General features: G+C 39.3%; 1 protein-coding gene across 21 annotated transcripts in view; it reads right to left on the bottom strand.

Moving 5' to 3' along the window:
* lrrc7 (leucine rich repeat containing 7) overlaps positions 1-27,298 on the bottom strand; it is a 334,407-nt gene that overhangs the window by 55,779 nt on the left and 251,330 nt on the right. For 18 of the 21 annotated variants that reach the window (XR_009803708.1, XR_009803707.1, XR_009803709.1 and 15 more), the window contains 10 exons: positions 26,000-26,129; positions 25,816-25,931; positions 25,566-25,635; positions 20,271-20,370; positions 18,318-18,442; positions 14,294-14,512; positions 11,385-11,507; positions 10,105-10,216; positions 6,722-6,959; positions 935-1,441 (listed from right to left, as the gene is read on the bottom strand). Coding sequence is in view for 17 of the 21 variants with exons in the window: in XM_061883598.1 (XP_061739582.1) it covers positions 935-1,441; positions 6,722-6,959; positions 10,105-10,216; positions 11,385-11,507; positions 14,294-14,512; positions 18,318-18,442; positions 20,271-20,370; positions 25,566-25,635; positions 25,816-25,931; positions 26,000-26,129 (1,740 nt within the window). In the remaining 4 variants the exon portion in view is untranslated. Of the gene's footprint in view, positions 1-934; positions 1,442-6,721; positions 6,960-10,104; positions 10,217-11,384; positions 11,508-13,015; positions 13,695-14,293; positions 14,513-18,317; positions 18,443-20,270; positions 20,371-25,565; positions 25,636-25,815; positions 25,932-25,999; positions 26,130-27,298 lie in introns of those variants that run through there. The other 3 variants (XM_061883597.1, XM_061883594.1, XM_061883611.1) reach the window with 2 other exon arrangements.

Consider the following 27,298-nt stretch of genomic DNA (forward strand, 5'->3'; position numbering starts at 1 on the left):
GATTGTACATCCTATTTAGCACGTGTTATTTGGATCTTGGTCAATCAGACCATTGGGTTTAAAACAGCAATTACAAATTGCATTACCTTGTACTTACTGTATGGGTAATATACTGTATATTATTTATTGTGTGCTGTGACCCATTGCAGGAGTTGCAAAAAAAACAATTTTGTAGTATTTTGTCTTGTCAGGTTGCACATGAACACATTTATATAAAATACATAAACGAATGTAATGTGACAAGCACGACTGTTTTTTGAATAAATTTTAGTGTTGATTGATTGATTGAAACTTTCATTAGTAGATTGCACAGTACAGTACATATTCCGTACAATTGACCACTAGATGGTAACACTCGAATAGGTTTTTCAACTTATTTAAGTCGGGTCAACGTTAATCAATTCATGGTAAAAGTGTCTGGATTTAGTTACTCTTTCAAAGAATGTAACATATGAGGGGTGAATTAATGAATCATAATAAAGATTGATCTTACAATGCATTGGAGATTTTCATAAACAATCAACATTATGAAGTACCAACAGCTGCACAACAAGCTATTTTTCAAAATGTATTATTAATGTAGTTTTATAGTGAGAGTTTGAGGGTGTTGAAAGCTGCCATCAAGCTAAGATGAAAAATAAAGACACTGGTAAGTACTTGATATCATATTGTGTATAGCAATCCCCATTGCTATACGTGCTCTAAATGCTAGTTATACTGCTTTTTGGTCCATAATCTGACGTTGGATTATTTTACTAAAAATGTTCAATATTTCAGAACTGATAGGGGTTGAATCTGTACATCAATAGTGTGCTTGTCTCCTTACAGCCACACACTACATGCACTTTTAATGTGAAACCAACAACATTCTATGACAAAAAAGATAATGACAGACTATCAAATAGTGGAACTGATCATCTCCTGATTTAGTTACCTTGTGTCTGCCACCTTGCGGTCTGGGTTGGGGCTTGAGGTTGGCGTCAGGTCCAATTTGGACGGAAACGCTGTCCTGTCCTCCAATGGGCTTGGGGTGCGGGTCCAATTCTGCCAAGGATTCTGAGATGCTTGTGCAGAGCCTTGGGGATCATTGTCATGGGCGGAGCGTTGGTTACTGTGAAAGGGGAGCGTCTGTGTGTCCAGCTCCAGCGGTACGCCTACAATCCGCTCTTGCCTCAGTAGAGGACGGCGGCCATGTGTGGACTGGCTCCGAGGTTTGGAACCCAGCTGAGGGTTTCCGTGGCTCGAAGCAGAAGATGAATGGTTTAGGGGAGACTCCTCTGCATCAAAACCGGTGTTGTCATAGTGAGGAACCTCAGACCACTCAAAAGGCTCACTTAGTGGACGTCTGTCACCACGTTGCTGCAGTGTCCCTGATGGAGGAGTTTCTCTTTGTGATAGCAAGGGCTTGGAGTCAATAGGTTTGGGGAAAGACTGGGCCAGCCTAAAGTAAGACAAGAAATGTGATTTTTAAATGACATTGTGGAATAACAGTGAAACGCCGAAAACAACAAGATACATACAGGTTTTAGAGCAACATATGTTGCTATCCAAGCAACGTTATCATTGACGCCCCTGCTTATTACATTAAGACAATGCCAAGCCACGTGTTATAACAGTGTGGCTTCATAGTAAAAGAGTGCGCATACTAGACTAGCCTGTCTGTCGTCCAGACCTGTCTCCCATTGAAAATGTGTGGCACAATATGAAGCCTAAAATACCACAATGGAGACCCTGGACTGTTGAACAACTTAGTTTCTCAGTTCGTAGATTAAATATATTGTCTTTGCAGTCTATTCAATTGAATATAATTTTTTGTACAAATTACACAACGTACCAACTTCACTGGTTTTGGGTTTTGTATTTGGTCATTTCTCAAACAGTATCACCACACATAATTTGATTAATTTAGCTAAAAGCTCTGTTGTGCAATGAAAAACACAGAGAGAACATTGAATTACATGTCAGCAGTGGCAGCTTCCCTCTGAAGGCAGGGCTACACCAGACTGTGTTGTTTTTACTTTATTTTTATAATGTATTTTGTACAGAACATTGATTACATTTATAAAAATGATGTGTTCAATTATTCTTATAGTACTGATTTTGGAGTCATTTTCTGTCTGTTCCCACTGCTACCCCTACCCAGGGTCACTCTCAGGCAACGCTCTAAGAATGCCCCGCAAATAGCAAAAAAAAAAAAAAACGGAAACAATATACCATATAGGGATGGGTACTTTTTGCATTTGAATTGATATAATACCAATCCCTCTGTACCTGGGAATTGATACCTGTACTCAACGGTACATATTACTTGTACTTGTTCAATGTTCAAACGTATTAATAAATGTTAGATGTTTTAATTAAACCATTAATATTTGACACTAACTTGTGCTGTCCAGTTATTTAGTTTTCTAACACTTTTGTTTCTCATTTGCAAGTACTGTACAGTAGTGTACTACAAACCCTGTTTCCATATGAGTTGGGAAATTGTGTTAGATGTAAATATAAACGGAATATAACGATTTGCAAATCATATTCAACCCATACTCAGTTGAATATGCTACAACGACAAAATATTTTATGTTAAAACTGATAAAAAATTTTTTTTTTTTGCAAATAATCATTAACTTTAGAATTTGATGCCAGCAACACGTGACAAAGAAGTTGGGAAAGGTTGCAATAAATACTGATAAAGTTGAGGGATGCTCATCAAACACTTATTTGGAACATCCCACAGGTGTGCAGGCTAATTGGGAACAGGTGGGTGCCATGATTGGGTATATAAAAACAGCTTCCCAAAAAATGCTCAGTCTTTCACAAGAAAGGATGGGGCGAGGTACACCCCTTTGCCCACAACTGCGTGAGCAAATAATCAAACAGTTTAAGTACAACGTTTCTCAAAGTGCAATTGAAAAACATTCAACATCTACGGTCCATAATGTCATCAAAAGGTTCAGAGAATCTGGAGAAATCACTCGTTGTAAGCAGCATGGCCGGAAACCAACATTGATTGACCGTGGCCTTCGATCCCTCAGACAGCACTGTATCAAAAACCGACATCAATCTCTAAAGAATATCACCACAATGGGCTCAGGAACACATCAGAAAACCACTGTCACTATATACAGTTGGTCGCTACATCTGTAAGTGCAAGTTGAAGCTCTACTATGCAAAGCGACTGCCATTTATCAAAAACATCCAGATACGCCGCCGGCTTCTCTGGGCCCTAGATCATCTAAGATGGACTGATGCAAAGAGGAAAAGTGTTCTGTGGTCTGACTAGTCCACATTTCAAATTGTCTTTGGAAATATTCGACATCGTGTCATCCGGACCAAAGGGGAAGTGAACCATCCAGACTGTTATCGACGCAAAGTTCAAAAGCCAGCATCAGTGATGGTAGGGAGGGGGAAATGGGTCCAAGGCATGGGTAACTTACGCATCTGTGAAGGCACCATTAATGCTGAAAGCTACATACAGGTTTTGGAACAACATATGCTGCCATTTAAGCGCCATCTTTTTCATAGACGCCCCTGCTTATTTCAGCAAGACAATGCCAAGCCACATTCAGCACGTGTTACAACAGCGTGGCTTCGTAAAAAAAGAGTGTGGGTACTTTCTTGGCCCACCTGCAGTCCAGACCCGTCTCCCATCGAAAATGTGTGGCGCATTATGAAGCGTAAAATACGACAGCGTAGACCCAGGACTGATGAACGACTGAAGCTCTACATAAAACAAGAATGGGAAAGAATTCCACTTTCTAAGCTTCAACAATTAGTTTCCTCAGTTCCCAAACATTTATTGAGTTTCGTTAAAATAAAAGGTGACGTGACACAGTGGTGAACATGCCTTTTCCCAACTACTTTGACACGTGTTGCAGCCCTGAATTTCTAAGTTAATTATTATTCTCAAAAAAAAAGGAATGTTTATGAGTTTGAACATCAAATGTCTTGTCTCTGTAGTGCATTCAATTGAATATGGGTTGAAAATGATTTGCAAATCATTGTATTTTGTTTATATTTACATCTAATACAATTTCCCAACTCATATGGAAACGGGTTTGTAGTATGCACCTGCCTTGAATTACTGCCGGGTCAAACTCGCTTCACAAAATAATTAGCGCATGCTTAGTATTACCGCTGGGTCAAATTTGTGACGTCACGAGTGACACTCCCCTGTCATCATTTTCAAAATGGATCAGGCTAATTTTAATAATTTGAAATCGCATAAAGGGAAGAAGATTAAGAGCTATTCAGTAGGATTTCAGATCCAAGTTATTGAATACCGGCATGCTAAAAAGAACAGTAAGCAGCTATGTTTTATTAATATACCTGTGGAGTCGACGGTCCGACAGACAGGCAGGGCACGCTGTAGCCCTGGCCAAGATGGCGGCGAGCGAGCAGAGATGAGGAGTGGAAGAGCGACCTGGACTGAGGTTTTATTGAAAAATAAACAAAGTCAAACTGCTCAAGCCATGTCCTTCCTTGGTGGTCCTGGGAACCCGCAAGACGACGGCCTGAGACCGTCACAATACCGTAGCTGCGTCTGTTAAATATGAGTCATTAAATAACTCCTGGTGGTAGAGGGCGCTAGTGATCCTTCTTGCGACTATTCGGCTGCAGAAGAAGTGAAATGAGTGACGGGATTGTGCTGGGACGATTATGACGCGGCGGGTGCACGACGGACCTTTGCTGGCTATGTAAACAACCGGGCTGAAATAAAGCATGTTCCAGTCCTAAATACCCAGTGTATTATTTACACAATAACTAACACTTCATGTTGGCAGCGGTGAGATAATGAGATCACTCACGGAGCAGAACGGAAGGGGGAGTTGTCCGAGGTTAATTCTGTCGTCGCCCGCACCCGAGCTAACTGATAGCAGAGGTCTGATGGTTTTCTAAACTGGACTTTCAATCATGGCAGGAAGTACTAAAGGAAGATCTCCATCGAGACAGAGAGACTTTTAAAACTGAAAAAAGATAAGGAAGACTTCTATAAACAAGTTATCGATGCTTTTGATCAGAAGGAGCTGGCATGGATTTCATTTATAAGTAAAGGTGAGACCATTTTTAATTTATTTTTTATTTAGCCTTTATTTAACCAGGTAAAATCCCAATGAGTTCAAAGATCTGTTTTCCAAGGGAGACCTGCCTAAGAGGGCAGCAGCAAGGTTACATTAAAAACAGTAAACAACCCATAAAACATCACATTTACATCATTAAATCTTGCTCATATGACACATGTGCATACAGACAAGGTAGACTGCAATCCTTTCACAGAAGCTTTAAACTCATTTAATGTAATAAGGGTTTTAAGTTAAATATTCGAGTGTGGGTTATGAAAATTTGGTGCTGAAAATAATAACCATAATAAAGTTTTTTGTATTAAATGTGCTTTTCATGATGGTATCCTTACATCACACTCAAATTTTTTACTGCATGCCTTTGGTAAGTGCAGAGAAGAGGTTTTAAAATAATTAGGGCCCCGGCGGCAATTCAAGGAAATACGGTAGTTTTTTGTCCTGATTAAGGAATGATTTGACGGTGAAACGGTTGAAGTGGGTTGAAAAATGTGGAAAGAGTAGTCGCCAGAAAAAAGGGTGAAAATAGGGCTTTGGAAAACCAGGAATTCTGGAAAGTCTTGGAATTTTTTTGAACTTGGAAAAAGGGAAGTTTGAATTTTCTGGAAGATGAAATGTGTTGAAGGTGGAATGATTTGAATTGGTTACAAACTGTGGTAATGGTGAAAGTTTGAAGAATTGCCATTTTATTTTGAATGGTAAAAATCTACTGAAAAACCTGGAATTAGGGGAATTTTTGGAATTTGTCAAGGAAAAGCCCGGGATTCCCGAATAAGTTGAACAGTTTGAATTTGGAACGGTTTGAATCAGGTGAAAAAAGTGGAAGGTAGAGCCCGCTAAAATCTGGAGAAGAACAACAGTTATAATAAATAATAAATAGATTAATTTTGGTGTGGAAAACCATGTGTGAATGCTTTGGAGCATTCACACAATAATTACAACTTTTATGATGTGGTAATTATGCAAATATTCATCTGAAATTAGATGACAAATTAGAAATCACAAAACAACGTCAAGCTAGTCGGAGTAGGAGGAGCAAGCCATGGTTGTTTCTGCGTTTTGATGCAACTGTACAATCCAGTGTCAAAAATAGATATTTTTAATGGTTGTCTCAATTGCTCGTGTTTATTTGCAATTAGTGGGTGGTCTCAGAATAAATGGCGAAGAGTAGCGGGGATTTACTGCATCATGAAACTATTGGTTTAAAATGCTACCTTGCATGTCGAACCTTTCTACCTAATTATGGATCCGCTGCAGGCGTTGTTTAGTGGTAATAACCTCTAAACACACACTGATGTTTGGACTGGTCAGCTTTTAAGCGGGGGAGGAAAAAGAGAGAGATAGAGAGAGAGAGAGAGAGAAAGAGTGAATCGTGACAAGTCTGTAGCATCCTAATGAGCTTCTCTGACCTTGACAGAGCAAGCAAAGGAATGGGAAAGACAGAGAGGGATGTGAGACGGGAGGCAGTTTAAATAGGATGGATAGAGCAGAGCAATGAGATGGGAGATGGATGAGGATGATAGATGAGTGAGACTGAAGTTAAGGGGATGACGTTGAATGAAAAGAGGACATGATGGATAGTTGTACACTAGCGACAGAGATGACATTGAATACTGCATGCACTGTCATTGTTTATTTGTGTGTACCTATTGGTCCAGTGTGTTTGAAGAGCTTGATCCTTGTTGGGTGCTGGTAGGGCAGGGTTATGTTGGTGCGCATGAGTGTGTGCATGCGAGTGTGCGTGCGAGTGTGTGTGCGAGTGTGCGTTAGCGGGCGGGTTGGAGGAGCCAGAGGAGCCTTGTGAGGGAGAGTAGTCCGAGTAGGTGGCCGAGGAGCCACTGTGGTTCAGACAGTGGCGCTTATCCACCTCCTCATCCGTAGACTCTGAAGAGGACAGACATACAGTTCTGTAAACATGACAAACTCGGCTTTACTTATAAAAAGTGTAAAGGTCAAGATAATGTCTAAACATAAACTGGGGTGATTACGTATTCCATTCCCATGGCTGGTTTTGTTAGGGTTGGCTCTAAAAAAAGAAGTGAACAGTCTGCAATTTCTATGGCGGGTTTATTTTAGGAGAGAGGCCAAATAACTACAAAACAATGAGCTCAGCTAGCTGGTTTGTGTTACATCTGGTTAACAAAGAGATTGAATGTGCCTCGATGGCGGTCATATTTATTATCCACAAGTATTGTTGAATGGGTATTGTCGGATGGTAAGCTTTTCACTTCCATCATCGATTTGTTGTTCATTATTCCCTCGTAGTAGTAGTGTAAGCGTGTGTTTGTTACATGTTGTTTACTGTGTGATGTTGCATCCTTCTACTTGATATCAAGTTAATTTTAGTGTGGTGCTGGTTGTTGCTTTCGCTAGTAAAAAATATATTTCTCTGCATTGAACTTGCTGTGCTTCTGACGCTGTCCCGTTGACGTACAACCACATCAAAAGTAGCGTGCCACGTTACATCATAAAACCCATCGGTAACGGCGTTGTAACATAGCGTTCACAGACATAATTAATTTGATTTCTCGTTACTAGTACAAGTAACGGCGTTATTAAGAACACTGCATGTTGATACCCGATTATTAAAGAACCTTCTTGTATTTTTTATACTAATTATACTACAAAAAAGCCAAAAAGCTTGGTTGACATCCATGCCGTAGAGCTGGAATTGGGGTGGAGTTGGAGTTGCTCAATTTTCTTGTAGATTGATAAACATTCTGTCTGATTTTTGCAAATAAAATAAATGGAGGGGGAAATTTAACATTATTTTTTTTATTTTATTCTTGTATGTATTTCTGTTGTTTTAAATTACATTTTATTTGTAATGTAACGGTATTTTGGCTTGTGGCCATTGATAGAAATTTGACTATTCGAAACATCCATCCATCCATCTATTTTCTACGCTTGTCCCTTTCGAGGTCACGCGGGGTGCTGGAGCCTATCTCAGCTGCATTCGGGCGGAAGGCGGGGTGCACCCTGGACAGGTTGCCACCTCATTGCAGGGCCAACACAAATACACATACATTCACACTCACATTCACACACGAGGGCCAATTTAGTGTTACCAATCAACCTATCCCCAGGTGCATGTCTTTGTAGGTGGGAGGAAGCCGGAGTACCCGGAGGGAACCCACGCGGTCACGGGGAGAACATGCAAACTCTACACAGAAAGATCCTGAGCCCGGGGTTAAACTCAGGACCTACGTATTGTGAAGCACATGCACTAACCCGTGTTCCACCGCGCTGCCCCTATTTGAAACATTTCATTGTAAATCGGTCAGATTTGTATTTGAATGTCCCTCCTTAAAGTGGGACTGCATTCTTTGGACTTTTGCCTATCATTCACAATTCTTATATAAAACAAGGAGACATATGTTTTTTCTATTTCTATCCATTCTATTTCTATGCATTCTATTTGTAAAAAAATGCGATCAAAAGTCATCTTAGAATGGAGCCTATTGGAATCGTTCTATTCTGCCTATAAAACCCTTAAAAACATCCCCTTAAAAACATCCAAAGACTTCCATTAAGATGTTATATCCATGATGTAAGTATGTATGTATGTAGTAACAGGCACATTTATAATATGTCATGTTTATGTATTTTGACAATTATTGGCTTACGCGGCACATTATTTGGAACCATTGGCACACATGTTTGTATGTCAGAAACTGACATTCGGGCTTTATGTTTTGTGGTTATTTTTTTATGTTTTGGTGTTTTGTTTTTAATGTTTTGTATTGTGTTTTATATGTTTAATGGAGCTTAAGTTCTGCAATAAAGATTGATGATGATGATTAATTTTAAAAAACGCATGACGATGTTAGCTTTTTTTCTTCAACATCAATGATTTTTACTTACTGCAGACTTCATGAGGGCTAACAAACATAATAAAACATCACTTACTATACAATGTCAGCTGTCGTTAAGATGCCGACTGATAGAATCATATTATATTCCCAATTAGATGAAGAATGACTCATTGTCCTCCAGAGGAAAATGAGGGTGGAACCCAACGTTTTTTTGCGTCTTTTTCGCCATTTCTGGGTCTCATTTGGCTGACAAAGTGAACTAGCTTGTCGGATTACTTCCTCATCCTTCTACTATCTAGGTGAGACCCAATATTTATGATATAAAATAAACTTTCACAAGCACCGAGGCGAGGGAGCAGCTCATGTCAAAATAGACACACAAGCTTGTTATCGTGGCGGTGCTATACATAGTTTGTCTGCGTTAGCGCTTATAATAACAAAATCACTAAGACTTGGTCAATATTCAAGTAACAACATGTAAATGTAAATTGTTGGTGCTTTTTGGATGTTTTTTAATTTGGTTTTATGGGCAGAATAGAGGACCTCCAGTTGTCTCCATTGTAACCTGTTTTTTATTTTGTTTATTTACTATTTAGAATGCATTAAAAAAAATAGATCCATCATCATGTGTTTCATAATAATTGTGAATGATAGAGACAATTACAAAAAATGTGCAGTTTTCCTTTAAGAGTGTCTGTGAAGGCAGCTAAAACAATAAGTTGTCAGGAGACAGCATCAAAACTTTTCCAGGTTCATAAGATCTCTCAAGAGAACTGGAACAAAACCCTTCTTGATTTGATTACCGAGTACAACAAATGCTAGTTGTTGATTGAGGATTAAAAACGTTTCTCATGTAATCATATAAAAATAAATGCATACCCTCTATATACATTATTTTGTTATTTGACTTTGACATTTATTTTTTCTGAATTTTTTTTGTTGATATTTTGCATCTCTAAAAAATTGATTATGGAAAATTCATGTCCTTATTAGGGGTGTAAACATACAAAGTCAGCAGGGATCAAACAGGTATATTGAATTCAGACATTCTGAGCTGCATTATAGAATTCCCTTACTCACAGTGCTCGGTACTAGAATTAATCTGCGTAGCACCATGACTAACTAATGGACACTGTTACAACATGCTTGAAGCACTTTATCACAAACAAGATTAAATGTCTTTATGACTGATGTGTTTCAGTGGGATACGCCACCTTTCTTGTCCTTGCCAAGCAGCACCACCTTTGGTTTGTAAATCGGTGGCTCCACCAGGGTGGGCCTCATATCAGATATGCGGATGTCATTGGGTGAGCCGCCCATTGAGTCCTGTAAGAAGTCAATCATAAGGTTAATCAGGGGTGTGAATGATTTAGATGTATAGGTTTGCTAAATAATGTCTCTTTTAAATGAATACATTTGAAAGAAATGTGAATTTGTGGAATGACCAACATAACATTTCTGACTTAAATAGTCACTGCCTGCATTAAATAGAAAATTCTGCTGTTACTACAGACTCTTGTTTTGTTTGGTTCTAGCATCCCATCCCCTGTGCTACAAATCAGGTATATGTGCCAGCTAAAGTGAAATAAATTTAGTCAAATTGTTTTATCTTGAGAAGACTGGCACCACAGGGCATCTTCAGGATAGTGTCGAATGGAATGAGCCCGAGTAGTGTCCTATTGCCCAACTGAAATGGGGGATGGTCGCACTTTGCATCATCTTTAGCAGATCTGCGGTCAGAGTTTGGAGGACAATATGGCACATGGCTCTTTGCCCAGACAATCTGGAACAGACCAATATCCTGGTTCATAGAGTTGACATGACACTTTTCAATGAAGGCCTTTAGGGCTGCTGTCAGAAACACGTGCACCAGAACTTAAAAAAGTTGCAAAACATTCTTGTGAACAGACCAACCTAATATATCATATTGTTACCTTTAATATGATGTCACCATTCAGCGCTAGCTGTAGCATTAGGTACAGTACACCAGCACAACACATTTAGAGACAATCAAAAAATACTTAGGAACAATTCATGATCCTTTGCCAACTTAAATTCTGAAAACCTTTTGTTAATTTCCTCTAGATAGTCAAGTTTGATTGTCTTCTTGACCCTCTACCAGATTCCAAGCCAACCTCAGCAAAGGTGATCCAAGGTCTTAACCATTCCTTCTGTGCAGTGTTTGCTTATTTAGTGTTGTAGACTTATTTTAGGGTGTGAAAAATCGCTAATGAGATTTAAAGTAAAAAGGGGATTCTTTGCGGTTTACCTGACACATGAAAAGGGATGTATTGGTGTGTGTGTGGAGGGTGGAGACGACTACACCATGGACTGGCCCATAAAAAGCAGATAATCACAACTGCACCATCAGTAACCCAATTTGAACATTTTTCGACTACGCTTAAGCCAAACGAAATTAACTAAAACAATTCCGCCAGTCAGCGTTCACTTGCAAACCAATTGGAGTTTTTGTGTGTGTGATAAAGGGACAAACCTCTGAGCTCTCTGTCATGTCCTCTTTGTCCTTCCTCTTTGGAATGTCAATGCCAGAGTTATGCATCAGTCCCTGGTCCATTAACTGAGTCTGAGAGAAGTCCTGCATCTCTCTGTCTGTTACCTGATCAGCACACATTTTTATTTTCACATTATCAACAAAACACAAATATTAGAGTACAGTGAAACCTCCATTTACGAACCCCTTATTGAACACATTTTTGGATTTACGGACCACAGACCGAATAAAAATACACTTCAGTGTACAAACCTTATCTCAGTGTATAAACGTTTCATCCATCTCTGAAACGTATTCCTCATAATTGTTCCGGATAAAAAGATCCCTCTAATTAAGAACTACCTTGGTGCTCTGGGTGAATCTGTTAAAAGCAACCTCAGAAACCTTGCCGTTGTGTTTGATCAGTCAATGTCTTTGGAGGGTCACTGTCGTCAACTGACCAAAAAGAGTTTTTATCATCTCAGAAATATTTCTTAAGTGAGAAATATGTTGTTAAATTTGCATCTGGAAATGATCATTCACGCGTTTATTTCGTCTCGTATTAACTATTGCAATTCTCTTTTCACTCTTTTCGGAGACTTCAGACTACAAAATGTGGCTGCCAGACTTTTGACCGGTGCACCCAGAACAGTCCATATTAACCCCATTTTATCCAGTCTTCATTGGCTTCCAGTCAAATTCCACATTGAGTGTAAAATTTTAAATCTGACAGTCTGTGCGTTGCATGGTGGGGCCCCTCAGTACACCACTGACTTGCTATGCCCCTACTCTTCAGGGCGTAGCCCCCGGTCTTCACCCAGGAACTTCTAAAGATCCCCAAAACTAGTTTTAAAACACGTGGAGACCTGGAATTCCAGGCTAAAGCTCCCAGACTCTGGAACAATTGGCACCAGTCCCTTCGTGATCTTGACTGTGTTGACACTTTTAAGAAACATTTGAACATTTCTCTTTTCAGTAAAGCTTCTAGTTAATGCATCTTTTAACTATCAATTTTAATCCACTTTGTATTCTTTTTATGATGTTTTAATTCAAAATCAGAATCAGAATCAGAATAGTTTTTATTGCCATTGTTTGAGAACGGGTTCACAAACTAAGAATTTTTCTTGGCGCAATCGTGCATCATAGAAGACATATAAGACAGAATATGTAATAAGATGAGCTGTAAGTGAGCCATCAGATCTTCATGTGTCTAATGGCCGAGGGGAAAAAAGCTGCTCAGGTTGTGGGAGGTGTGGGTCTGGATGGATCATAGTCTGAAGGCAGAGGGGAGAATAGTTTGTGTCCAGGGTGAAAAGAGTCAGCTGTGATCCGACCCACACGCCTCCTGGTCCTGGAGGAGAACAGGTCCTGGAGGGATGGGAGCTTGCAGCCAATCACCGTGCGTACGATGCGCTGCAGTCAATGTTTGTCCTGGACTGTGGCGCTGGGGAACCACACAGTGATGGAGGAGGTGAGGATGTACTCGATGATGGCTGAATAAAAGTGCCCCAGCATCTTGGTCGGCACCTTAAGTTTCTTCAGCTGCCGCAGGAAGTACATCCTTTGCTGGGCCTTCTTGATGAGGGAGCTGATGGTCGGCTCCCACTTGAGGTCTTGGGTGATGGTGGTCCGCAAGAAACGGAAGGAGTCCACAATGGAGACAGGGGTAGGAGAGTCAATTAGGGTGAGGGGGGATGGTGGGGCTGTGACTTTCCTGAAGTCCATGATCATCTTCACTGTTTTCTGGGCGTTCAGCTCCAGGTTGTTGAGGCGGCACCGTGACGCCAGCCGGTCCACCTCTCTCCTGTAGACGGACTCATCGCCATCTGAGATGAGCCCGATAAGGGTAGTGTCATCCGCAAACTTCAGCAGCTTTACCGACTGGTGACTAGAGGTGCAGCAGTTTGTATAAAGAGAGAAGAGCCAGGGGGAAAGTACACAGCCCTGAGGAGTACCAGTGTTAGTGGTTCGACTGTCCGAGACAATCTTCCTCAGCCGCACGTGCTGTCTTCGGTCTGTCAGGAAGTCATAGATCCAACTGCAGAGGGAGTCGGGCACGCTGAGCTGGTAGAGCTTGTCTCATAGCAGTCCAGGGAGGATGGTGTTGAAGGCAGAGCTGAAGTCCACAAACAGGATCCTGGCGTAGGTTCCTAGGGAGTCCAGATGCTCCAGGATGAAGTGGAGGGCCAGGTTCACTGCATCCTCCACAATCTGTTGGCTCTATAGGCGAATTGCAGTGGGTCCAGTAGAGGGGCGGTGATTGAATTGTTGTTTTATTTCACCTATGTTTTGTACAGCCTTTTGTGGTTTTATCTGTGAAAAGCACTTTATAAATAAAATGTACTTACTTACTTGTGGGTCTTGCAGCGCAACCATTCTGGGCCCGACAGCACAGATCAATCTCAAATGCTCATGTAGTCAACATATCAGTGCTGCTGTGCTACTTTCTGTACTTTTAATTGTATTTAGGCCTTTTGACACATTTTTTTGTAGTTTTTCTAGATCAATATGATTTGAGAAAAAAAGCAATGGACAAGTGATTTGAAACATTCGGAATTATCCAGAGTGTTGTTCTGCTCCCCCTTTCGCTGTAGACCACGCCAAGAAGATTGACCAATAAGCAAAAGTAAATTTTAATTATCATACTTAATCATTGTTAAAGCTGTTAAAACTAAGGAGTTTTTGGACTTCAACCTATGGGAGCACCACAGGGCTAGTGACAATGTGGGTGTGCGTGTCGGCAGTTTGCATTGTTTTCTGTGGAGAAATTAGCTTAATCATACAAACTTTTTATTTATTTACTAAGCCTTTTCAAGAACCAACAAAGTTCGTAAATTGAGGTATTTTTACTCTGTAATCTTGATGCTCATGCTTTTTGAGTGTGTGCGGGATTGTCCGTGTATGTTTCCTACCTCTTTAGGAGGGAGGGGCCATGGTGGTTCATATTGTTCATTGCTGTGGTGCGTAAGTTCCATGTTCGTTCCTGCTGAGGTGGCAGTGCCAGTGCTAAGATGATGCTGGTGCCCATGTCCAGTGTGGATATTTTTACCCACAAGACTTTGCACTGACTTGACCATGTTTTTCAGATCTTCAGGATATGGTGTTGGGTAGCGTTTGAGGTTTATCTCCACCTATTTAAAAAGAGGAATGGCCATCACACACAAAGCGAGGAACATGTTTCATATTTACTGCTTCTTTTCTGATCCGAGCTTACTAGTTAGGGAAATGTGTTACCAAAGCCAAGTGGAATCGTTTCTATCGTAATATTCAATTTTATTAAGGATAGCCCTTTGAGATGCAGCATCTCGTTTTCAAGGGGGTCCCTACACAAGTACAGAAATCATAAACCACAAAGTAGAATCAAATACAAAACCCAAAACCAGCGAAGTTGGCACGTTGTGTAAATTGTAAATAAAAACAGAATACAATGATTTGCAAATCCTTTTCAACCTATATGCAATTGAATAGATTGCAAAGACAAGATACTTAACATTCGAACTGGAAAACTTTCTTATTTTTTGCAAATATTAGCTCATTTGGAATTTGATACCTGCAACATGTTTCAAAAAAGCTGGCACATGTGGCAAAAAAGACAGAGAAAGTTGAGGAATGCTCATCAAACACTTATTTGGAACATCCCACAGGTGAACAGGCTAATTGGGAACAGGTGGGTGCCAGTCATTCACAAACAAGGATGGGGCGAGGGTCACCACTTTGTGAGCAAATGCGTGAGCAAATTATCGAACAGTTTAAGAACATTTCTTAATGAGCTATTGCAAGGAATTTAAAGATTTCACCGTCTACCGTCCGCAATATCATCAAAAGGCTAAGAGAATCTGGAGAAATCACTGCAAGCAGGGACGTGCACATGATTATAGAGGGGCAGGGGGTCAAAGTCAGAAAAGGGCAGGACATTTTTTTTTGGTCCTTTACACAATATGGAAATTAATGTAAAATTAAATTTGTTAATAGGAAGCAAACTACTTAGCTGTGTGTCTTTTGTAGGTAAAAGTGATTGCCATTTCTTTTGTGTCAACAAATTATTGTCATAATGAGTTAATTCACATTATCATAGGCTTGGAAGACATGAAAAGCAAAAAAACACTGGTTTATTATTAGGTTATTTATTGTAAAAGATAAGCACTTTAATATTGAACATTAAACAGTGCAACATGAACTTTGAAAAAAAATACAAAAAAAAAATACCCAAATGGAAAAAACCTCAATGTGAAAATCTGGACACTGGAATCGTGGCAGATGTTTTCATCATTTCTTTCAGTGCTGGAAGTATGTCATGTCCACTGTTGTCTCTTAGTGTTCTTAAAATCCCCTTCAGTGTGAGAATGTCAAGGAATAATGCATAGAAAATTCTGAGCTCTGTCTTCAGCTTCTCTTCTTCTCCACCATAGAATTCGCATAGCATGCGAACAGCTTTAGTAGAGTCAAGACCCATGGCATCTTTACCTACCCAGTTGCTGGCCTTCGTCAAACTGTGGAGTGCACTGAGTACTTTGAAGGACTGTGTCTTCCCATCTCCCTTAAATCTCCTATGTAGTTCCTGAGAAAGGAATGAATAGTACATCTTCACCCTGTAGTACTCTTCCATTGATTTGAAGGAGTGGCTCTCTGTGGCTGCAGTAGAACTGTGTTTATACTTTGCTGCAGGAACCTTCCTCTGCCTTTTCTGTTCCGGGGGGACTGTGGGAATGCTGATTTCAGTTTAGAAAACTGTTCTTCTGTTCTCAGATTGGACAAGGTATCCATCACTCTCCCAACAACACTATATGCCGTGGACAGGTCAATACTCTGGTTCTGGAGTGCATCAGAGGCAAGTGCAGGGACATCAAAAACTGGTGTAGCTATTGCAAGGCAAGGTAGGAACTCAAAAGTCGATGGCATTAAGGTACATTCTTGCATCACCAGTAGCAATATCTGGAGGCTCTTGGACTGTTAGATTAGTGAGGGTCTTCACTACAGCATCCATCAGTGCAATATTTGATAAGACCTCTTCTCCTACATCACTTGTAGCTCCTTCAACTTCCCCCTCATCTATGGTTTCCTCTGCAGTAGTATCATCTGCCTCCCTTTCTGTGGATTCTTCCTCCCCAACATTTACTGGGAATTCTATGGCTTCCTCTGTGTCAGGAGTTGCATCTAAAGCCTCTTTTCTCTCAGGTGTTGCTTCTACACTCTCCTCCTCCTCTCTCTCAGGTGTTGCTTCTAAGGTCTCTGGCTCTCTCTCAGGTGTGAAACTTTCTGAGGTCGGTGGTCTTTCTTGAATTTTGGTGCTAGTACTTGGTTTTAGCCATGCATTAATACTACTAATAATTATTATTATTATTATCATTATATCATTCTTCTTATTATTATTATTGTTTTTATCAATATTATAAGTATTATTATTATTATTATTTTGTTAACCCACACAGTAATAGCAAAGTCACAATAAACTTTATATCTAAACCTCTACTGTGAGAGAAATGTAATCCGCCGTAAACAGTGCATTTTATTTTGAAAATTAACTCGGTGTTTTATTTTGTATTTTGTACACTACTTCCTGTCCCTCAGCTCTGTGCGGAATTGCTGTGCCGTGCTCAATTGATGCGCTGTGCTCCGACGTCCGGCAAAAACAGAAGCTGGAACATTGAATAAAAGAATAATACAGCGTTTTTCTGAAATATTACCCATATTAGATGCTGAATAAGTGGACGGCGACTAGACCATAACTCACAGGTTCAAGTTGCTCCACTGTCACGTCTCCTCTCACTTACTCACTCGCCCTCTCTCTCTCTCTCTTTCTCTCTGGCGGAAGCGGCAGGCTCAAACAACCCGGTATTACAAGAAAACGTGGAGTTTCTGTACCGCTGTTATTTTTTTTTTTTTACATCCCTGACAGGAATTTATTAATGTTTAAAGAAAAAGAAAAAACACACACACAGGCAGAAGGCACTTTTTAAGACGAGGCAAAAAGGGGCAGGGGCTCAAGCACCCATAGGACCCTATGTGTGTACGTGCCTGACTGCAAGGCCGAAAACCAACATTGAATGCCTGTGACCTTCGATCCCTCAGGCAGTACTGCATCAAAAACCAACATCAACGTGTAAAGAATATTACCACATCGGCTCAGGAACACTTCAGAAAACCAATGTCAGTAACTACAGTTGGTCGTTACACCTGTAAGTGCAAGTTAAAACTCTACTATGCAAAGCGAAAGCCATTTATCAACAACACCCAGAAATGCCGCCGGCTTCGTTGCACCCGAGCTCATTCAAGATGGACTGATGCAAAGTGGAAAAGTGTTCTGGGGTCTGACGAGTCCAAATTTCAAATTGTTTTTGGAAACTGTGGATGTTATGTCCTCCGGACCAAAGAGGATAAAGACATCCGGATTGTTATAGGCGCAAAGTTCAAAAGCCAGCATCTGTGATGGTATTGGGTGTGTATTAGTGCCAAAAGAAAATAATTGTATTCGGTTTTTATTTACGGATTACAACATGCGCCAACCTCACTGGTTTTGGGGTTTCTACAACAGACACAAAAACAAACTGCTCTACCACTTCCACAGACCCTACATCACAGCCAATCTCACACATTTACATAAACCGTAACAGTAGATTACAATACAATATAGCACATCATGGCACAAAATAATACAACTTCAAAATTAGAAACAAGAAGAAACTTGTTTGCAAATGGAAAAAATAAATTTGATTTAAAGATAAAAGAAAGATTTTTAAAGGCAAGCTATATTTCCATATACCAAACAGCAGTTATGTTAGTGTGCAACTTGCAACCAATAAAGAAAGGATGTTAAATGCTAATAAATACAAATAGACAACATGTAAACAACTGTACATAAACTCATCACTCATACATACAGTACATAAACATTATACACGTAAACAGACAGACAGGACGCAAAAGTAAGAGGCGGACCTTGACCTTCCCGGAGTTGTCTTCTTCTTCTTTCTTGTCCTCAAAGTCGAAGGCCACAGTCATTCTCTGTTGTCTCTGCTCCTCCCACAGAGTCGGATTAAAGCTGTCACTGTCTGATTGATAATCTGTACACACACAAAAGAACATCAACTGAAAAAAAAAAAAAGGAAAACTGACAACGTATTTTTAAGTCAATTTAGTAGGAATTCATAAGTGGAAGACGTGCTGATGTGTGCGGTTATAAATAGTGAAATGATTTGTGTTTTGTTTTAGCACAATATCTGCATCAAATTAAAGTTTGATTAAAAAGCCAAAACAAAATTAGCATTATTTAAATATTTAATTAATTATTGATTCATTCATTAATTTATGATTTCATAATTTTTTTCACGATTTAATCAAATCTTGAAATAAATAATTACATGAAATCAATAATTGAATCAAAACATGTATTTTTAATTTAATGTAAATACATTAACACATGTATGTATTTAATTACGTGAAACTAATTAAGGAGACATTTAATTATTTAAAGATGTATTTCTGTTTGTGAAAAAATATAATGTAGAATTTCCATAGAAAAAAAATCCCATCATCCCTGGTGCTGCATGCAGTATTAGTGCTGGCCTGGTAAATAGTTGTGCTAAACCGAAGTCCCGACCATAATGTTTCAAGAAGATATGTTAATTAATTTTCAATTACATTCAATTTGTTATTTTGCACTAACAAAAAAACCCTAAAACATATTGAACAACTTATTTGTTATTGTGCAAATAATTCATACGCTTAAATTTAAGTGTTTTTTTTTTTTTTAAAGTGTCATCACGTGAATAATAAAAAGGTTGTAATGTGGGGCCTCAAAATGTAATTATGCTTAAGGCCCTAATTTAGTCCCTGATCATATTACAAATGCCCCCCACCTCACAGACATACACAAACACACACACACACACACACACGCACACTCTCTCTCTTTTATTTATTACCTTCTTGAGACCTCTGAAAAATGCCTCCCTCCTTGGGTGCACCCTTTTTTAGATATGTAAAGATTTGTATTTACAAAATGAGTTGGAATTTCACAAGAAAAACTTAGAATTTTGTCAGTATTATAGTAAAAGTCGTAATTTTATTCAAAGCAAGTCAAAAATTTACAAGAAAAACTAAATATTTGTGCAATTTTTTGATAAAAGTTGAAATTTTACACAATTACAGTTGCAATTTTAGAATAAAAGCTTAAAATTTGGGCAATTTTATGAAAAGGTCATTATTTTACTCAACAAAATTCACAATTTAATAAGAAAACTTAAAAATGTTGGCAATATTATAATAATAATCTGAATTTTCCTTGGCAAAATTATGACAAAAGGCATAATTTCACTCAAAAAATGTCACTGTTTTACAAGAACAACATACAAATCGGCAATATTGTGTTAAAAGTCAGAACCATTTTGCATTAAAAAGGTAATAGTTTTACTTAAAAAATAATTTTACAACAACATATTGCAATATAACAGAAACAGAAAGAATATGAGAAATGTTTTCCAATTGTATAAGAAAAAAGTCAATACATTGTGAGAAAAAAAGTGCTTTTGGTTAATTTTAAAATGTTTAAAATTTTTTGGAGGGTAATTGGTTTCTAATCTTTATTATTTACTTGAAGTTATTACAGTATGTCTCAATATACAGTACATATTTATTTATTTATTTTTTAAATTAATTTTGGCCAAAGTGGGTGCATTTCAATTTCTTACACACACCTGTGATTTCACTACCAAGGGTGCAAATGAGAATTTCTCTATTAGATGCAATGGTTTTCCTTATTGGGACCATGATTTCGGTCCTAACTTGTTCATCGGTCCTCATATGGAACGTACTTTTCCCTGTTGATGTCTCAAGAAGGGTAGACATAGACGCAGACACAGACACACGCACAAACGCACACACGGCTTGTACCCTCATCATGTCGAGGTTGTTGAGGAAACATGTAGTTGGTCAAAACCTTCTGTTTGGTTTCAGGATGGGCTTCTGTCTGCAGGGGGATCAGAGCCTTGGACTGCAAAGAAACACATATGACAATAATATCAAAATCCCAGTAAGTAACTGTCACTCATTTTGGGCCTGCAATGCAACCCACTCACTGCTGTTGACTCTCCTTTAAAGATATGATCAGGACAAAAGTCTTGATGGTAGTGCTGTAAAACTATTGTGCTTAATTTTACGAGACTCAAGAAAGAGGGTAATGTACCACTTAACGTGTGTATTAAAGGGAAACTGCACTTTTGTTGGAATTTTGCGTAGCGTTCACAATCATTGTGAGGGACAAAATTACAGATGTATCCATCCATCCATCCATCCATTTCTACCGCTTATTCCCTTTGGGGTCGCGGGGGCGCTAGTGTCTATCTCAGCTACAATCGGGCGGAAGGCGGGGTACACCCTGGACAAGTTGCCATCTCATCTTAGGGCCAACACAGATAGACAGACAACATTCACACTCACATTCACACACTAGGGCCAATTTAGTGTTGCCAATCAACCTATCCCCAGGTGCATGTCTTTGGAAGTGGGAGGAATCGGAGTACCCCTGACGGAACCCACGCAGTCACGGGGAGAACATGCAAACTCCACACAGAAAGATTCCGAGCCTGGATTTGAACCCAGGACTGCAGGACCTTCGTATTGTGAGGCAGACGCACTAACCCCTCTTCCACCGTGATGAAAATAAATAAACCGCATTGAATGAGAAGGTGTGTCCAAACTTTTGCTTGTACTGCATATGTACAATATTTACCGTATTTTGGTAATTTTTTTCCTGGGCGTATTTATTTCAGTGCTCATAGCAACGCACTTCCTACTTTCATCAACAAATTTGCGTTCTTACCTCCAGCAACACACTTGTGTTTGGTAAGCTTTGGACAAGTTAGGATTCACAGCCATATCTTTTTTAATTCAAATATACGGAAGACACTCTACTGGTTACAGAAGCTGAAGAAGTGGGGCTGAAACGTTGGAGAGACGAAAGCCGAGAGAGTTAGGACCATCATGACTTGGTGGTGTAAATGTGAAGCTTGCTAGGCTACAGTATTCCGACAGAAATTTGCTTCTGCTGCACTAAAAGGCACACAATGTTTTTTATCGATGAAACGGCTTCTTGTATCTGGAGAGGAAGACACTGTTCAAAGAAAATGCATCACAACTGAAAACAAACTGCTGGCGCTCAAACTCCCTGCAGTGATAGAAGCTTGTACTCAAAATCAACTGGAAAAAACATCCCTGGCCAGCTTGACCAACCGGACAACTGTTTATCGAGATGAATAAGCGGTTTAGCTCGGTTGGTAGAGTGGCTGTGCCAGCAACTTGAGGGTTGCAGGTTCGATTCCTGCTTCTGCCAACCTAGTCACTGCTGTTGTGTCCTTGGGCAAGACACTTTACCCACCTGCTTCCAGTGCCACCCACACTGGTTTGAATGTAACTTAGATATTGGGTTTCACTATGTAAAGCGCTTTGAGTCACTTGAGAAAAAGCGCTATATAAATATAATTCACTTCACTTCACTATAATATTGATCAAAATGCATGTAGCATGTCGTGCTTGATAGTCCAACTACTACACATAAACTGTTGAGCAAGCTCTGTATAAACAAAACATGAAATGTAAGTTAATACTTTACAGATATTATAAATGATAAATGGGTTGTACTTGTAAAGCACTTTTCTACCTTCAAGGTACTCAAAGTTCTTTGACACTACTTCCACATTTATCCATTCACACACACATTCACACACTGATGGAGGGAGCTGCCATGCAAGGCGCTAACCAGCACCCATCAGGAGCAAGGGTGAAGTGTCTTGCTCAGGACACAACGGACGTGACGAGGAAGGTGGGGATTGAACCAGGGACCCTCGGGTTCTGCACGGCCACGCCGTCCCGTTATAATATCGATTGCTTTTCAGTACAGATTGGTGTTCTATTGCATGGTGTTGTGCATTACAAACTCAAAAGCCAATCAGCCGCTGGTGGAGAAACTAGCTTACTTCTTGCTAATGCTGTAGCATCCCGTCGCAAGGCGATATATTTACCACGCTACAAAAACAGTCCCTCGGTGTTCGCTTTTACAATATCAATGTCGCTAAAGCTCGATTATGATACAGGTTACATAACGAAATGAAGTATTGTTCATGGTTTCTGGATGCATTTTTAGAACAATTGAGAGGCAGAATAAATTGTTCCCATTAGCTGCAATGTTACCTGCATCTTACAAATGTTTTTAATCTTTAGACTGCAAAAAAAAATTAAAAATTCTCACAACGACTGAACGAACAAAGTTCTCTTTCCACACCTTTAACATCATGTCCATTACAAACAAACGTTTATCCACATTAATGTGCACTTGCTTTTGTGGTTTTAAATTGGTCGACTGTTCCGTCATGTTTTTTCTTACTCAAGTATTAAATAGAGCACCAACGCCTTCCATACTGACTTATTTGGTTAACTAACCTGTAATCAATTGGTGTTTCAACTTCACATTTGTGCTAGCACAACAGTAGCACTACTTACACAAATGTATGTGGGATTTTGAGTCTTTCTGTGGTGCACATGGGTTAATTGCGTTAAAATTGTTAATCAGATTAAGAAGGATTTTGCATTAGCCCTAATTGATACACTTCAATTAGCAAATCAACTAGGGGTTGGTGCCCCCGACTATTGATTCTTCAATTTCTCGGAGGTCCTCTGGCACCGACAACGGTGAAGAGGTATTTAGCCACGATGAAACAGCCTGCCGGACAGCCTTAGGTCTACAGAGAACGTTGATGTTGAAAAAAACTTAACACTATAATTTGTTTACAAGGCCAGAAAGAACCAGCTACATGTTAACATCCAAAAGCTATTTACAAAAAGGGATGGAGAATATAACCTGCCTGGAATATCAAACTTTAAGATCATAAGAGTGAAGAACAACCGGAAACATTTTTGTGTCTCTATGCAGGGTGTAAAACTCTGGAATAAATGAGGAATGCAGTTGAAAGAATGTACAAATTTCGACAAATTCAAAAAAACATTTAAGAAAACGCTTGTGAAATGTATAAACAAGAATCTACGACTATAGGGCATTTAGAAACCATTACTGTCTTTGTATTTGTTTTGAAATCTGATTGCTCGTTATTGTATTTGTGCAGCATGTAACCATTTAAGTCAGGGGTGTCAAACTCATTTTAGATCGGGGGCCACATGGAGAAAAATCTCCTCCTAAGTGAGCAGGACTGGTACAACCACGGAACGATAACCTAAAAATAGGGACAACTTCAGATTTTTTTCTTTATTTGAAACTAGAACAAGCACATTCTGAAATTGTACAAATCATCATGTTTTTTTGTTTTTTTTACACCTACATGTTGCGGTAATATTATTCAACATTGTATTGTCGTTAATTATATATTCTGAATAAATGCTGTGATATTGTTCATCAAACACATTGGTGTTAATTTTCAATCTATCAAGATAACAAAAACTATATCAAAATCAAATTACATGTGTTGTTTATGTAGTTTGATCATTTTCCTCAACTAATGTACTAACATCATGTGGTTTATTTTGTACATATGTAGCATCATCTACAAAGATACAAAGAATTGCTACTGCGATATCCAGTTAACCCATTTAAAACAGCTGTTTCTTTCATTCAAAAGTTTCAGGTTCATTGTTATACTTCGCAAAGTCATCTCACGCGCTGGATAAAACCTGTTCGCAGGCCTGAACCAGCCCTTGGGCCGTACGTTTGACACCACTGATTTTAAGGTGACATGACCATGGGGGGGAATTTACACATTTTTCTTCATCACACTCCTTTTTGGGCTGAATAGTAGCAAAGAAAATTATTTTTGAAGAACAAGGTGTAAATGTGGATTTTACATTTGGGTTGTAAATATCGGCTCGAAAGAAACAAACAAAAGGTGAAAGGCTCACCACTTTTAATCAGGCTTCTTATTAAACACTTCACACTTCTTTTATGTTCTATTTTTTTGTTTTTATTTTTATTACTACAGTTAATCTTATTATTCATTTATTTATTTTTTAATAATATTTATATTTACTTTGTCAGAGTTACTTGGTGACGAACCCCAAGATGCAGAGAGAAGAAGGCAGACATTGAATAAGGATAATTAATATAAAATACTAGAACAAAACCAAACAAAGGGTACAAACATAAAGCACGCACGTGGGCGGATAACAAACAAAAAGAGCAAGCATGGGAGCTAGAAAATAAAAGGAGCTTAACATGGAAGCTAGGAACAAACAAAAAGGGGTCTAGCGTGGAAGCTAGCAGGTAGTAAACAGGCAAACAGAAGTCGTTAATTGTAGAATGAAAATAAAACGGAAGCAGGGATAAGAAACAGTAAAATCCATTATTATTAGGTCAAAACGTACACGTAGCTAGCATGCTAAAATCCTCAGCACCATGAAACATCTTGTTATTGTCAATGTGGGTGAGTGGGAGTTTTTTCTTTTTGTATTCTTCCTTTTTAGCTAGCGTAAAGCATGTTGTGTTACAACTAGGCTGTGTAAGTGCTATCAAATTAAAGTTTTGATTGATTGAGTTTACCTAGGCCATTGGTCTGGGGCAGGGGTTGGCAACCCAACATGTTGAAAGAGCCATATTGGACAAAAAATAAAAAATCTGTCTGGAGCCGCAAAAAGTTAAAAGCCCGATGTAAGTTTTATAATGAAGGCAACACAATAAATTAGTGTCTCAGACGGTGAGATAATTCCTGGAAATGACTGGCTTAAAACTGCCTAAGGTATAGATGTGTGTGTCCAAGTCAAAGGACAGGACAGGCTGTCTTCTTCTAATGGGTTTATTACAATCTTTGCAAGCTGGGTAAAGATTGCCATGGTCTGGAACAACATGGTAACGTTTGCTGTGGTCTGGAACAACATGGCACACAATCAGAAATGCAGCCAATATTACATACAGATAATGTGTCTTGAGACATGCAAATATAAATTAAATACAAAGGGGACAGAGGTAAAGGAAATTCAATGAAATCAAATATACCTACAAACGAGGCATAATGACGCAATATGACACACAGCTAGCCTAAATAGCATTGTAGCATCGATTGTTGTTGACCCCCTGATCTGGGAAAACCTGAGAGCCGGACCTGCAACTTTGTTTAGTTCAACAAAATGTGGCTTATTTGTGGCAGGTTTGTTGGCTGTATGGTTCTGTGTGGTAGAAAGGAGAGTTACCTGATTGTCAGAAAGCCAGAGAGCTGCCAGGTCCTTCAGCTTGGTAAATGTGAACGGTAAATTCTTTAACCTGACAATGAGAGACAAGGGAGGGGAGCACAAATGGGAGAGTAAGATGTTTCCTGAGCCCACGTACTGTACAGCCCGCAGAGCATGTAACCATAGCAACTCTTGTTGCCACAGCAACTGCAGCCAGTAAGAGCAACTGGAAAATCATTGATAAAAGTTTCCTGAAGGAGTGTGTGTGTACCTGTTATCACTAAGGTTTAGGACCCGTAGTTTGGTCATCTGTCCGATCTCATCGGGAAGGAACTCCAGTTTGTTGGAGCGCAGCGACATCACCGTCACATTCTTACAGTTACCGATCTAAACACACGTAAGTAGCCCCATCAGGTCATGCAACATTACCGCACTAATGAGGTTAATAAGGTCACCTCTCGGGGAAGTTCTACCAGAAAGTTTTCATCAGCCGCAAATGTCCTCAGACTGTGCAAGTAGCCAATGGTTGGAGGCAGAGACTCCAGCTCGTTACAGCTACAGTCCAATTCCTCCAGCAAGCTGAGACTGGGTGGAAAACATGGCGAGAAACAGGGAGACACAGAGAAAATGGCAAAGAAATAAAGCAAATCATTCTGCAGGAGTACACTCTGAGAGTCCCTACTGTGTTGTGTTGTTTAATCCTAACTGATCTTCTCTGCTTTGTGAAACATGTCCAAAGACACATCCTGTGATCGTGGGAAAAAAGAAGGGTCAAATATTTGGCTTAACAACATGCGGCGACTGTCCATTATTAAAAAATGGAAGGACAATCGCGAGACTGGCGCACGTGATGCCAATCCACCGTCATCAATACATATCTTAAAATGTGTTTTGTGGCAATTAGCACTTTGACCACAGCGTCAGTTGCTATGTAGAATGGCACTTTCTATCCATTTTGCAAGCCGCATTGCAAAATGATTAACCTCCCTCTTCCTCTCACGCGAGATCCACCCAGAAAAAGGGTGTCTCATTTTCTATTGTATATGTTTTAGCAATCAATGAACATCTTTAGCAAGTGGGACTTCTGGTTTCGGGTTGATAGTGTGGGTTTTATGGGTATACAGATTACCATATACATAAATAGACTGTAAAGAAAAGATACTTAACGTTCGAACTGGAAAATGATGTTATTTTTTGCAAATATTATCTCATTTGAAATTTGATGCCTGCAACATGTTTCAAAAAGCTGGCACAAGAGCCAAAAAAGACTGAGAAAGTTAAGGAATGCTCATGAAACACTTATTTGGCACAACCCACAAGTGTGAGTTTTCCTTGCCCTTATGTGGGCCTACCGAGGATGTCGTAGTGGTTCGTGTGTGGTTTGTGCAGCCCTTTGAGACACGAGTGATTTAGGGCTATATAAGTAAACATTGATTGATTGATTGATTGAGTGAACAGGCTAATTGGGAACAGGTATTTGGTTGACGACAAGTGGTTGTCAGTATTGACAACTGACTTGCTAAACGTGGCTGTTTAGGCACATGATATACTATATACTATGTACTGTATAAGATTTGGCCATATTGGTCATGGTCAATGTTACAAGTACGTATTTGGACATTAAAAAACTATTTCAGTTATTTAAAACTTCCTAATATCAGGGGTGAAAGGCGAACTGCACTTTTTTTTTAAATTTTGACAATCGTTCACAATCATTATAAGAAGCAAGAAGACAAATTATTATTATTTTTTCC

Source organism: Nerophis ophidion, linkage group LG22 (assembly GCF_033978795.1).
Source record: "Nerophis ophidion isolate RoL-2023_Sa linkage group LG22, RoL_Noph_v1.0, whole genome shotgun sequence".
In the NCBI taxonomy this organism is placed as follows: domain Eukaryota; kingdom Metazoa; phylum Chordata; class Actinopteri; order Syngnathiformes; family Syngnathidae; genus Nerophis; species Nerophis ophidion.